The sequence below is a fragment of the Chelonia mydas genome, chromosome 10, assembly GCF_015237465.2.
Source record: "Chelonia mydas isolate rCheMyd1 chromosome 10, rCheMyd1.pri.v2, whole genome shotgun sequence".
Lineage (NCBI taxonomy): Eukaryota > Metazoa > Chordata > Testudines > Cheloniidae > Chelonia > Chelonia mydas.
In genome coordinates, this window is record NC_051250.2 from 401751 (window position 1) to 416835 (window position 15085).

At 44.5% G+C, this 15085-nt stretch overlaps 1 protein-coding gene across 5 annotated transcripts in view; it reads right to left on the reverse strand.

Annotated features, from left to right (window-relative positions):
* The window catches only part of PDPK1 (3-phosphoinositide dependent protein kinase 1), a 156127-nt gene that overhangs the window by 114040 nt on the left and 27002 nt on the right, over positions 1-15085 (reverse strand). For 3 of the 5 annotated variants that reach the window (XM_043524118.1, XM_037910729.2, XM_037910730.2), the window contains exon 2: positions 8155-8240. The exons of 1 other annotated variant lie outside the window; for it this stretch is intronic. In XM_043524118.1, coding sequence (XP_043380053.1) covers positions 8155-8240 — 86 coding nt within the window. Of the gene's footprint in view, positions 1-806; positions 834-8154; positions 8241-15085 lie in introns of those variants that run through there. One more of the 5 variants, XM_037910733.2, reaches the window with a different exon arrangement.

The following is a 15085-nucleotide window of genomic DNA, read 5'->3' on the forward strand; positions in this document are numbered from 1 at the left end:
AGCAGACAAAGGTATAACACAATCCAATGATTGGAAGTTGATGCTAGACAAAACTCATACTGGAAGTTGTGCATAATTTTTTTTAAAATGAGGGTAATTAACCATTGGAACTATTTACCAAGGGTCATGGTGGATTCTCCATCACTGCCAATTTTAAAATCAAGACTGGATTTTTTCCTAAAAGATCTGCTCTAGGAATTATTTTAGGGAAGTTCTGTAGTCTGTGTTATATGGGAGCTCAGACTAGACTGTCACAAATGGTCCCTTCTAGCCTTGCAATCTATGAGTGAGGCCACTGACAGAGGAAACAACCAATTACAAACAAACATTCTTCATAGCTAATTAGAATGGAACAAATCTACTGGTTGCAACGAATCAGTGGTCTGAGGAAGACGAGAGAGACAGTGCTTGAAAGACTCCCCAGCGCATTGCTGCCTTTGCTCCATTGAGTACCTAACACCACTGCTTGGGAAAGAGACAAGAGCATAAGGGGATCCCTTGAAGTAAAGACACAAAAGCACGGGGGGAGGGGGAAAGGAGGGGGGATGAGCTCTCTCCTGCCCCTTTTTTTACATCATACCAGACCTCAACAATCCTCTAAGCCAGTAAATCAATCCTCAATTAGAGGCCAGACCCATCAGTACACTTCAACTGCTTTTTTCTGGTGCCGTCTCGCTCTCTCTCTCACAACACACACACACACACACACACAGTGCATCTGCAGAGCGACATTCTACAGATGCAGTAGTAGGTCCATAAACGATTTCAATGTCTCTTCTGTGACGTGGTGGATATCACTCACTCACCTCTGAATCCATATTTATGCCACTGTGTTATATGTTCAATGGCTTGGATGTCCTCACTGCAGTCGCATGTAAGGGAGTCTTTGATTTTCCACTTGTCCATCAAGTAGCCGCATCTGCCATGGTGTGTTCAGATGCAGCTCAGTGTGGTCCAAAATCTGCATGGCACATTGAAAACAGGAGAGAAGCTTGTTGGGTCAGTATAGTGTGCTTGTTTGGAATTTTAGAGGAAGTCCAGACACTTGGCCATTCCCTGGCTGGATCCAGAGACATGAGGTGTTCAAATGTGGTCCATAAGGGTTTTTGCAATTTCAGGTGTCGCTGGGGTATGTTATCCATAACCTGCTGGATGGGAAGTTCTGGGTAGTCTGGTGTGTTTAAGTTTTCATGCTGTTGCTATATCTCAGATAGCTGGGGGTTCTATGTTTGTTAATACAGAAAGTCACGGTAAATATGTTGATTTTAAAGTTCCTTGATTATTTGCATGCTCGGATTCAGCTGCTTAGCCAAAAGTGGGGTATGGCAGCTTCTTGTTTACACCAATGCACAGTACACTCTGCAACTAAGTACACCAGGGCCAAGACTGATGTTCGTAGCACCAGGGCAGTTGTTCCTGATAACTTCTGAATAACACTGATGCGTATCTTCGTTTTAGAGGCTACTTCCTTGAGGCGATCATGAAAGCTCAGTGTGCAGTCAAGAATGTCATTCTTGAGACTGAGATATGTTGGCTTTGGGTCATAACACAGTTCACCACAAAACTCGACAGTGTGTTTTGTGTGATTCTATTGTCAAAGTTGGAAAGCAGAGACCACCAATTTGCTCAGATCTGGTCTCAGCTGCCACTTTTGGAAGTACTCCTCCATGATCTTAAGGTCAGATACAAGGGTCACTTCAAGTTCTTTAAAGCTATGGGCCTGAACTGCAAGTGCCAAATCATCAGCATATGCCAACTTCTGCGTTATTGTTTCAGTCATATTGCTTGTGTACAAACTGAAGAGTGTTAGAACAAGGACAGAGCCTTGCAGTAGCCCATTATTCAAAGCACGCGGGTTGCTAGTTTGACCTTCGAGGTATATGAGCATCCTTTGGCCACTAAGCATGGTGTTCAAAGTGATCCTCTGTGTGCTGATTCTCAGGCTGCTGGCTAAGTTCAGTGGCAGACCAGACTGTCATACGCTGCTGACAGATTGATGAAAGCAGCACTACTGATCTTGAGTTTCATTGGAATCCAGCCTCCATGTCTGTAGTGAGGGCCAGGACCTGGCTGCAACAATTTCTGTTCAGTTGAAAACCAGCTTGATCTTTGTGTAGGTTGGCATCCACACTGGGACTGATCTGATTCAGAATCATATGCTTCACCACTTTGCAGATGGTGCTCAAGAGGGAGATTGGCCTATAACTAAGAAGGGTGATCTGCGGGTTTTCCAGGCTTTAAACACTGGCGTCTCTCCACCCACTACTTTTCCCAATTTCATGACTGCAATAGCTGCAATCAGTCTTCTTACTTGTGAATGGTCCAGACCATTGGAGCTCATGTGGACAACACCTGACAGAATGGATGCTGGACTTGTTTGTGACACCATTTGTCCCCTGGCTGTTTTGATGTCCACAAAAATTTAGCAGTGATGGCACTGCCCTTCACTTGGGGCTTAGTGACATGCATGGGATTTGCAGCCCCTAAGTCTTTCAGTTTCAGCAGCTTCCAGGAGGATCTGCTAAAGCGTGTGAAGTTTAGACCTTCTACACATTCAAGCGACCATTTCTGCCTTGTTGCATCCAATGACGCCAGGAGGGCTTCTCCAATTTCTGGGTCTCTATGCTCCCCATAATTGTGAAGGCATTCTTGGGTCTTTGCAGTCCAGCAAGGAGTGTAGGATGGCCTGAGTCCTCAGGGATGTTCTTCTTTGTGGCAGAGATTAATAGTGCAGTAAAATGGTCAAATGTCTTTGGCAGTGGGGGTATGCAGGAGATACTGTCCACAGTCAGTGAAAGTGGCCCAGTCTGCTTTGTTTGAAGTTCCAGCATGGTGCTGGTTTTGAGTAGAGAGCTGGGAATTGAATGCCAATATGGATCAGCACTGCTCTGTGCTGGCTGAAAAGTGAAACCAGACAATCACTATGCTCTCAAATGAACTCACACAAGAAAAAGACAAGACAAAGAACACTGTCACCAGGGGTGAACACTTTTCACAAAGTGATCACTCTATATCTGACCTATCAGTCCTCATCCTCAAAGGAAACCCGCACAACATTTTCAAAAGACGAGCCTGGGAGCTTAAATTCATAACTTTGCTAAACTCTAAAAATCATGGACTGAATAGAGACACTGGATTTATGGCTTATTAAAACAATCTTTAACCTACTAACACTCACTCTCAACTATCTCCTCCCTCCCGCCCTCCTTTCCTCCCTTTGACGGGAGGGGTGTTAATGGGCCACTTCATCTTGAATTGTCTCTTGAAATGTGTATTCATGCTGAACAATCTGTTCCACCTTGTACCCAGAGTGCCACAGCTAAACACATTTCCCAGACCTGAAGAAGAGCTCTGTGTAATTTGAGCATTGGACATTTTAGTCACTTGCAATGCTGCAGCCTGACACTGAGTAAGTGAACTACTTTGGCACTTACACCATTGTCTTCTGAGATGGACCGTTGCCACCATAATTACCTACGATAGAAACATGCTTATGAACATAAAATGTTTTATCCAGTTATTGCTTGGTGTCACTACAGGACAGAATTAAGGATTTTTGGTTGCCTTAACTGCATTTACACACATTAACACGTGGGGATTTCTGTTAAGTGTAAGTTTCTTTCAACTCCGAATTTCTGTGAATTTGTAATGCTTCGTTTTGGAATAATTTTACTATGCTTTTTATCCTTTAGTAACTGATACATACTCTCAGTCTTAACAGGTTTTTTGTGTACATGTCTAGGAATATAACTGGAACCCATTTTGCAACTTTAGAACTACGGCAGGGATGTGTTTTGCTAGCAGAAATTCCCCCTCTCTGTCAAAACATTTATCTACTCTTCTAGAAGCAGAGACAAGTCTCTAAGTTTCTCTATCAGATCAGAACTTGCCATTTAAACATCTACTCCTCCTCGTGATTTACAGCTTGGTTGCCACAGTGCCCCAACCTAGCAGAGAGTAACCATTACTCCCAAAACTCTTCTTCTTCAGCTATCCCTCGGTGTGCGGATGATGTCTGCCAAGGGGGTTCATTGGTGGGTTTTTAAGTGGCTGAGGAACCCAATTTGTGCCCTGCAGATTTTCCCACAGAAGTGACTGGTGTAATCTTGGAGGAGACAGTTGTTGGCTGAACTGTTGTGCCCTTTCTTTCCTCCTTTGTCGCTTCTCTCTCTCATGAGCTACATTCCCTCTAAGCTGCGCATCTGTGCAGCTACCTATTAAGCCCCACACAGGGGCTCAGGACTGCAGTGGGGAGAAACTCCTCTCCCCACTGGCCCCAGCACGGACGTGCTGCAGCCAGAGAAGAGGCACCTCCCTGCCCTGAGCCCAGTTGCTGCTGTTGGAAGGAGGGGGGAGAGAGAGAGATACTCATCTCTACCCACCATCACCCGCAAGTCCCGAGCAGCCTGCACCCCAACCCCTAACCCCCAGCCAGAGCCCTCAGACCCCTGCACCCCAATCCTGAGCCCCTTATCCCCAGCCCTACTCCAGAGCCCTCACCTGCTCCCTGCATCCCAATCCTCTGCCTCAGCCCTGCGCCCCCACACACACACACACTCCAAACCCCTTGGCCCCACTCCCACCACATGAATTTTGTTATGTGCACCAATATGGAGGGGATGTGTCACACATCCCCTCCATATTGGTGCACATAAAATTCATTCTGCACATGCGTAGGGAAAATTAGAGGGAGCACTACTTATGAGCATGTCTGTCCTCCTCAAAGTGAGCTGTGGCTTGGTGTATGGTGTGGTGCCACTGTGTTCTGTTCCGCGCCATAGTCCTCCCAGTTTCCTGGATTGATGCCTCCCTTTTAAAGGTGTACTTTCAGTATATCTTTGAAGCACTTCCGCTGCCCTCCGAGAACCCTTCTTCCCTAATTTAACAGAGAGAAGAGTACTTGCTTCGGGAGGCGAGTGTCAGGCATACCTACACAGTAGCCAGCCCAGCGGAGTTGGCGTTTCATGACCTGTGCTTCTATACTGTTGATATTGGCTGCAGAGAGAACGCTGATGTTAGTGCATCAGTCTTCCTAGCTGATCCTGAGAATCCTCCTGAGGCAGCACTGTTGGAACCACTACAGTCGTCTGAGATGTCATCTATAGATTACCCCGGTGTCACATCCATAGAGAAGGATGGGGATGACAACTGCCTTGTAAACCAAGATCTTGGTGCCTGTTTGCAGATCCCTATCCTTGGAAGACTACTCAAACAAGTCTTCAAAGGATGTGCTGGCACAGCGGATCCTGTATTCAATTTATGTGTCAATGCCGGCTGTTTGGGAGAGGTGGCTGCCAAGGTATGGAAAATGGTCCACATTTTCCAGGGGGTCTCCACTGATGGCAATTTGCGGAGTACAAAGAGTAGTTTGTGCAGGTGAGGACTGGTATAGAATCTTGGTTTTCCTAATGATGAGAGAAAGACCCAGGCTGTGATAGGCATCTGCAAAAAGATTTAAGGTACTTTGGAGGTCAGCCTCTATATGTGCGAGAATGACGCAGCCATCTGCATACTGAAGGTCAGTGATGCCAATTCTCATGATCTTTGATTTTGTCTGGAGATGTTGGAGATTGAGGAGTTGACCATCCATAGGATACTCAATCCCGATTCCTTCAGGAAGGTGGTCACGGAAAGGATTAGGATCATGACAAGGTAAACAGAGAAGAGTGCTGGAGCAATGACAGAGCCCTGCTTGAATCCCAAAACAGGATTAAGAGGCAAACAACAATTTAATTTACATTTATTAACAGGTGCCATCCATTACATTCATCTCAGACACATTTTCATCCACTCACCCCAGTACAATGGCAATCACAAACACTAAACATTCCCAAAGATGGCTGCCAATCTATTTTTAATGTCTAAAGAGAAAAATTACTGAATTGTCACTGACAGTCAACATTGTTATTTTCCCCACAGGCTGATGGCCTGACACCTCTATCCAGGCAAGTCCTCCATTTTATACCTTCTGCTATTATGAACAGCACCTGTTGGTGGATCTCCAAGTGCTTTATAAACATTAAGCTTCAAAAACAGCTTTGTGAGGTACTGTCCTCAATTAAGGAGATAAATTCTGCACCACAGTTTACTTAAGTGATTTTCCCAAGCACACAAAGTGCCAAATTCTACTCTGTTATACTGATGTAGTCTGAAGTAACTCTGCTGTCTTCAACAAAATTACTCCAGATTTACAACAGAGTAAAAAGAGCAATGCAATTCAGCAAAGAAAGCTAGGAACAGAACCAAGAATTCCAACTCCAAGTATTCTGTCCTAACCAAGGGAGCAGAATGCTTACTGCCCACTGTCACTGAAAGAGTACAACTGTGCAAGCAGAAGACAATGTGAAAGCTCAGGAGAGGTCTGTAGTATGAACTGAATTAAATATACAATTGTCAAATATGTTTATGGCAGCACAGAAGCATATGAGACAGTTAACCTAGTTATGGGTGGGGAAAAGGGATAGTATTAGACAGGAAAGTTATACTTACCAGCTATTTACTGCATATGCTCAGCTGCCAGCTTTCAAATTACAAAAAACCATTAATATTGTAGAGTGTCCTCCACTTTTAAATCTGTTTCAGTAGAGCAGAACAAATAGTCATATGAAGCCAATATGCTTCTCTATTTTCTGCACATGAACTATATCATACAAGTAATTAGTGTTAATTAGTATGGTATTTCTTAGCTGTAAAGAGCATAAAGTTACATTCCTACAATAATTAGATTGCAAACCAAGAGGTTACACAAAGCTCAGATCAAGTATAATTTCTAAGACAACCCATCTAACACCAAGGTGTTCAGAAAACTGTACCTTCCCCAAACATGGCTGGAGAGAATTGCTAGAGTCAGAGGAATTACAGCAAATCACCACCATGCACAGGTTTATACAAACTGTATTTGTAAGTGAGAACCTATTGTAAAAGATATTTTAAATGAGCATCTATACGATACTGTTGTGAAGCTATGGTATTAATGGTGGTTATGGGATTTTTAATCACAAGTTAAAGTATCAAAAGAGGTTTTTATTTACCCTCTGAATAGGAAGTACTATAGTTAATGTAGCTTCAAATCCAAAATTTGAGAGAAAGAGGGGACTGGATTATCAAGATGAAGATATGAAAAACCAGTGGGATTATGCAGCGTTGCCTAGCATCTAAAAGTTTTTCAGTTCTAACACAGTAACACACTTTTTGACAAACAGACAGAAATTCTTCAAGTCACACTGATGTGAAAACCACTTGCTCAAGCACCTTCAGGGCACAGCAAAGAGACACCCTGCCTAAAAACTGTTTGTACCTTTCTTTTTCTTGATAAGAACACTGTTTAGGAGACCCTCCACTTACCTGCAGGATTTTAAAATGTTTAAAATGTGAAAGCTACTAAACAAAATTTCCTTCAAACCTGGCCGAGAGCGTAGATTCTCACCAAAATCTAAGAAAACTATTGGAGTTTTGTGGAATGTATGTTACATAAAACCTTACTTTCCAGCTTGACTGGTGGTCTTTTTTTTCCTTTATGTCGCTTTTCCTGGTGAGGGCCGTGGCGGCAGCATGGAGAGTAGGGAGGACCAGACCTCCTTTTCCTCCACAACAGGTTCCAGCTCCTCCTGGGGGATTCCCCTCAGTGTTCCCAGGCCAGCCCAGAGATATAATCTCTCCAGTGTGTCATGGGTTGGCCTCGGGGCCTCCGCCCAGTGGGACATGCCAAGTATCGTTCTAATGGAAGCCTCCTGGGGGCATCCTTATCAGGTGCCCAAAACCACCTCAACTGGCTGCTCTTGATCTGGAGGAGTAGCAGCTCTACTCTGAGGCCCTCCCATATAGCTAAGCTCCTCACCCTATCTCAAACAGTAATCCCAGCCACTCTGCAGAGTAACCTCATTTGTACCACGTGTACCCACAATCTCGTCTTTCGGTCGTTATCCAAAGTTCATGACCACAGGTGAGGATGGGGACGTAGCGTTACCTGTAAACAGAGAGCTTCATCAGAGAACTCAGCTCCTGCTTCACCACCATGGATCAGTACAGCACCCGCATCACTATCACCACCGCACCAATCTGTCAATTGATCTCATGTTCCCGCTTGCCATCACTCGTGAACAAGACCCCTAGATACTTGAACTTGTCCACTAAGGACAGCTGCTTCCTCCTCACCTGGAGAGAGTAGTCCACTTTCTTCCGAGCAAAGACCATGGCCTCTGATTTGCAAGTGCTGATTCTCGTCCCAGCCGCTTCAAGCTCTGCAGCGAAACATTAGAGTGCACGTCGGAAATCAAAGTCTGAAGAAGCAAGAAGGACATCATCATCTGCAAACAGCAGAGAGTCCCCATACTTGATGCACTCCACAGCTCAGCTGTGCCTTGATATCCTGTCCATGAAAATCACGAACAGGAGTGGGAACAAGATACAAAGTTGGCAGGGTCCAATGCCCACCTTGAACAAACCAGACTTAATACCAAGAATACAAAACACAACTCTCACGCTGAGAACAGAAGGACTAGATAGTATGCAAAAGTGGCACCAGCACCTCATGCTCCCACAGCACTTCCCATAAGAAGTGGTCATATGCCTTCTCTAGGTCTCCAAAAAAAAAAGGTAGACTGGATTAGCAAACTCCCACGACCCCTCAAGTATTTATGAGAGAGCAAATGGTCCATTGTTCAATGGCTGGGTTGGAATCCGCATTGTCTCTCCCGAATCTGAGGTTCGACTAACGGGTGTAACTTCCTCTCCAGCACCTTGGCACAGGCTTTGCTGGGGAGGCTGAGGAATGTGATCCCCCCCTATAATTGGAACGCATCCTCTTGTCTCCTTTCTTAAAGATTGGGACCACCACCTTGGTTTCCCAGTCCAGAGATACTGCACCTGCCTTCCATGCAACATTGAAGATGCTCGTTAACCACCACACCCCAACATCATCCAGTGCTTTCAACATCTCCGGGCAAATCTCATCCACCCCTGCTGCCTTACCACTATGGAGGCACTTACTACCCTACTGACCTCAGCAGCAGAAACAGATCTGATCTCATGGAGGTTTCTGGTGCTGCCTCCTGGAAGCGGGACATGTCCACGAGGTTGAGGAGTTCCTCAAAGTGCTCCTTCCAGCTCTCGACAATCTCCTCAGTCGAGGTCAGCGTTTCACCACCCTTACTGAATACAGCTTGGGCAACATCTCGCTGATCCTCCTAAAGCAACAAATGGTTTACCAGAACACCTTTGAAGATGTCTGGTACTCATTCTCCATGGTCTCTCCAAACGCCTCCCAAGCCGGTGCTTTCACTTCAACAACTGCCACTATCGCAGCCCTCTTAGCCAGCAGGTACCTCTGAGTTGTATCAGGAGTCCTTCACTGCCTTGACAGCCTCCCTCACCACTGGAGTCCACCAGCAGATCCTAGGGTTGCCACCATGACAGGAACCAACTGCCTTCAGGCCACAGCTTTTTGTGGCTGCCTCAACAATTGAGGCCCTGAACATGGTCCACTCAAACTCAACGTCCAAGATCTCACCCAGAATGCAGCAGAAGTTCTTCCAGAGGTGGGAATTGAAGTCTTTCCGCACAGGGTCCTCTACCTGATGTTCCCAGGAGACTCACACTGATCATTTGGGCCTCCTGTCTATCCAGCTGAGGTCCCATGTATTGGATCCAACTCACCACCAAGCGGCGATCGGGTTGCCAACTCTGCCTCTCTCTTCACCCGACTTTCCAGAGCGTACAGCCTTAGGTCTGACGAGACAACCATGAAGTCGATCATTGATCTTCGACCCAAGATGCTCTGGTACCAAGTACGTTTATGAGCAACCTTGTGTTTGAACATGGTATTAGTTATGGACAATCCATGACTAGCACAGACCAGGGAGGCCATTCCTCCCAATCATTCCCCACATAAGTGTTGAAATCCCCAAGTAGAACTACAAGGTCAGTCGGTGGCACTCTACTGAGAGCCAATCCCACAGTCTCCAGAACAGCAGTATCCTATAGATGCACATTTAAATGAAATTTTACAATATTAAAAATCACTTACAAATGTAATTTATCGAAGCCTGTGCATGGTGATAATGCTTTGCTGTAATTCCTCTGACTCTGGGAATTCTCTCCAGCCATGTCTAGGGAAGGTACAGTATTCTGAACACCTTGGAGTCAGACAGGTGGTCTTAGAAATTTTATTTGATCCGACTCTTGTATAACCTCTTGGTTTGCAATCTAACTATTGTAGGAATGTAACTTTATGCTGCAACAGCTAAATCACAGACTCATGAAAGCGTAGGGATGGAATGGACCTCAAGAGGTCAAGCAGACCAACCCTGACAGATGTCCATCTAACCTGTTGTTAGAAATCTCCAATGACAGGGGTAACTATGGGAGAACTTTTTCCTTGTAGCTAACCTAAATCTCCCTTGCTGCAAATTAAGCCAAATAATTCTTGTCCCAGCCTTGGTGGGTGTGGAGAACAATTGATAACTGACATCCTGTCACCATCCTCTTTATAACAACCTTTTGCATATTTGAAGACTATGCTGTGTACCACCCCCCACTTCTTTTCTCTAGACTAAATATGCCTAATTCTTTCAACCTTTCCTCACAGGTCATGTTTGCTAAATCTCTTATTTTTGTTGCTCTCCTCTGGACTCTCTCGAGTCTGTCCAAATCTAAGTGTGGTGTCCAAAACTGGACACTGTACTCCAGCTGAGCCCTCACCAGTGAGTGGAGCAACTACCACCCATGTCTTACACAGGACATGGCCGTTAACACATCCCAAAATTAATTTGCCTTTTTCACACAACAGTGTCATTAACAAATCCGCACAGACACACCCCTGGAACCCTGACCAGAGGTATTCTATCTGCTACCCAAGATCCATAAACCTGGAAATCCTGGACGCCCCATCATCTCAGGCATTGGCACCCTAACAGCACGATTGTCTGGCTATGTAGACTCCCTCCTCAGGCCCTACGCTACCAGCACTCTCAGCTATTTTCGAGACACCACTGACTTTCTGAGGAAACTACAATCCATCAGTGATCTTCCTGAAAACATCATCCTGGCCACTATGGATGTAGAAGCCCTCTACACCAACATTCCACACAAAGATGGATTACAAGCCGTCAGGAACAGTATCCCCGATAATCACCCATAACTATTTCACATTTGGAGACAATGTATACCTTCAAATCAGTAGCACTGCTATGGGTACCCGCATGACCCCACAGTATGCCAACATTTTTATGGCTGACTTAGAACAACGCTTCCTCAGCTCTCGTCCCCTAATGCCCCTACTCTACTTGCGCTACACTGATGATATCTTCATCATCTGGACCCATGGAAAAGAAGCCCTTGAGGAATTCCACCATGATTTCAACAATTTCCATCCCACCATCAACCTCAGCCTGGACCAGTCCACACAAGAGATCCACTTCCTGGACACTACGGTGCTAATAAGCGATGGTCACATAAACATCACCCTATACCGGAAACCTACTGACCACTATGCCTACCTATATGCCTCCAGCTTTCATCCAGACCACACCACATGATCCATTGTCTACAGCCAAGCTCTACGATACAACCACATTTGCTCCAACTCCTCAGACAGAGACAAACACCTACAAGATCTCTATCAAGCATTCTTACAACTACAATACCCACCTGCTGAAGTGAAGTGACAGAGCCAGAAGAGTACCCAGAAGTCACCTACTACAGGACAGGCCCAACAAAGAAAATAACAAAATGCCACCAGCCATCACCTTCAGCCCCCAACTAAAACCTCTCCCAATGCATCATCAAGGATCTACAACCTACCCTGAAGGACGACCCATCACTCTCACAGCTCTTGGGAGACAGGCCAGTCCTTGCTTATAGACAGCCCCCCAACCTGAAGCAAATACTCACCAGCAACCACACACCACACAACAAAACCACTAACCCAGGAACCTATCCTTGCATCAAAGCCCGTTGCCAACTGTGTCCACATATCTATTCAGGGGACACCATCATAGGACCTAATCATATCAGCCACACTATCAGAGGCTTGTTCACCCGCACATCTACCAATGTGATAGATGCCATCATGTCCCAGTAATGCCCCCCTGCCATGTACATTGGTCAAACTGGACAGTCTCTACGTAAAAGAATAAATGGACACAAATCAGACGTCAGAATTATAACATTCAAAAACCAGTGGGAGAACACTTCAATCTCTCTGGTCACTCGATTACAGACCTAAAAGTGGCAATTCTTCAACAAAAAAACTTCAAAAACAGACTCCAACGAGAGACTGCTGAATTGGAATGAATTTGCAAACTGGATACAATTAACTTAGGCTTGAATAGAGACTGGGAGTGGATGGGTCATTACACAAAGTAAAACTATTTCCCCATGTTTATTCCCCCCACCCCCGTTCCTCAGATGTTCTTGTCAACTGCAGGAAATGGCCCACTTTGATTATCACTACAAAAGGTTCCCCCTCCCCTCCCCTCCGCTCTCCTGCTGGTAATAGCTCACCTTAAGTGATCACTCTCATTACAGTGTGTATGGTAACACCCATTGTTTCATGTTCTCTGTGTATATAAATCTCCCCACTGTATTTTCCACTGCATGCATCCGATGAAGTGAGCTGTAGCTCACGAAAGCTTATGCTCAAATAAATTTGTTAGTCTCTAATTTGCCACAAGTCCTCCTTTTCTTTTTGTGGATACAGACTAACACGGCTGCTACTCTGAAACCTGTCTTTTGACTCAGTTTCATTTTGGGATCCACTATAACACCTAGAGCTTTTATTGTAGTAATGCTGCCTAGCCAGTTATTTTGTATTTGTGCAGTTGATTTTTTCTTAAGATAGTATTTTGCACATATCATTATCGATTGTCATCTTACTGATTTCAGACCAATTGTCCAATTTATCAAGATCATTTTGAATTCTAATCTTGTCTTTCAAAGTGCTTGCAATCTTTCCCAGCTTGAAGTCATCTGCAAATTTTGCAAGCACACTCTACTCCCTTTTCCAAGTCATTAATAAAAATATTGACTAGTATTGGACAAAGAAAAAAACCCTTTGGGACACCACTTGATACGTCCTTCCCAGTTTGGCAGCAAACAGTTGATAACTACTTTTGGAGTACTTTTTTCAACCAGTTGTGCACTCATTTTATAGTAATTTCATCTAGACCATATTTTTCTAGTTTGTTTATGAAAATATCATGTAGGACTGTATCAAGAGCCATACTAAAGTTAAGATCAATGAAGTCTATTGCTTCCCCTCACTAAGCCAGTTACCCTATCAATGAAGGAAATTAGATGTTTCACAATCGCATGGCTAGCAAAAAACAAAAAACAAAACAAACACAAAAAACACAGTGTGCACATGTCTAGAAGTAATGTGCTCCACCACTATGGACAGTATGTTTTTCAGCACCATACCCATGGGATCTGCCCCAATAAGTGCACAGATATTACCATATGCTAGGTAATAAAAGTCAGGCTGAAAAAGTGATTTGTGAGTCCCCCCCACATCTAAGTACTTAGATGCCCCTGCACCATCATCATCGCAATATCTGATCTCCACAGATCACCACATGGCCAGCAAATCAAATAATTGGGACACCCCCCCCACACACACACTTCATTTACCCATCCCTAAACATCTTATTTACAATCCCCATCTCCTTAAAAATACATAGCTGAACTTCTAAAGCTATGTCTGCACTAGAGTAGTAGACTCTACAACTGCGCTCGTGTAAGATGTCTCGTATAGCCACTCTATAACAATGGGAGAGAGCTCTCCTGTCAACATAATTAATCCACCGTCAATGATCTGCAATTGCAGCTCTCTCACCAACATAGCACTGTGCACACTAGCGCTTATGATGGGTGTAACCTATGTCACTTAGAGGGGTGGAATATTCACGTGAGGCTACGTCTGCACTAGCACTTTTGTTGGTCAGGGGTGTGGGGAAAAAACAAACAAAACAAAAAAAAACACACATCCCTGACTGACAAAAGTTTCATCAACAAAAGAACCATTGTGGATAGCGCTGTGTCAGAGGGAGACACTCTCCCATCAAAAGCTACCACCGCTTGTTGGGGGTGGTTTAATTATGCCGGCAGGAGAGCTCTCCCGCCAGCATAAAGTGGCTACACAGGAGACCTTACCGCGACACAGCTGCAATAGTACAGTTGCACTGCTGCAAGGTCCATAGTGTAGACATAGCCTATGACCAAGAGTGATTGTTTAATTAAAAAGAAACAAAAGCTGGGAAATTGGTTTAAGGACCATTAATGTAGTCACACTCTTCAAAAACAGTAATTTTACCCAGTTTAGCTCTAAAGATCCCTCCTTTACACTGCAGATTGCCAAATCAAGCCTGAATTTTCCCCAAAACTTGAAATCCTTTGGCCTGTCAATGCTTGAGAACTCATTCCAGAGATAGCAGCTCTTAACTTGTCAAATGAATCATTAGCCTGACTGAAATATGCCTCAATGATATCTACAACAGCACAGACTCAGACACGTAACCAGAAGGCATGCATCTCAAGAATGCAGTCTTTTCAGGGCTCTCCTTTAAGAATCGCCTAATACCTGTGGATCAAAATGTCAAAGTGGTATCTGCTATGAATTAACATGAAGTAAGCTTAAAGTTCAAGCTACTAGAGCCTTAGAGAATCAGTCCATCTTGTGAATGAATAAGTGTTGTATACTTTCAACAAACAGTAGCCTTGTACAGCTGGGTACTAAACATAAATTGAAGCTTGTAAATCACATGGATTGATTTTCTAAACTACAATGAAACATACAAAGAAAAATTAAATGAAGTGTAAAAACCGTGGTCATACACACAGGACAAATTTCTACATTTGCTGACGACAAAGGAGTGACTATTTTATCATTTTAAGATATTCATGGAACCCCCAACTTTTCAGTGGTATTTCTTGGCTGGGGGGGGGGGGGGGAGGGCGCGAGGTGCAGGGGTCACAAAAAGATGAGACCAGCAGGAGCAGAGTTCTACACTCCCATCCATGTTTGACAGGTTTTTTGTTTTTTAATCCATGCCCTGCCTTGTAGTCCCTTCCCACCAGAAGGAAGGTTTCA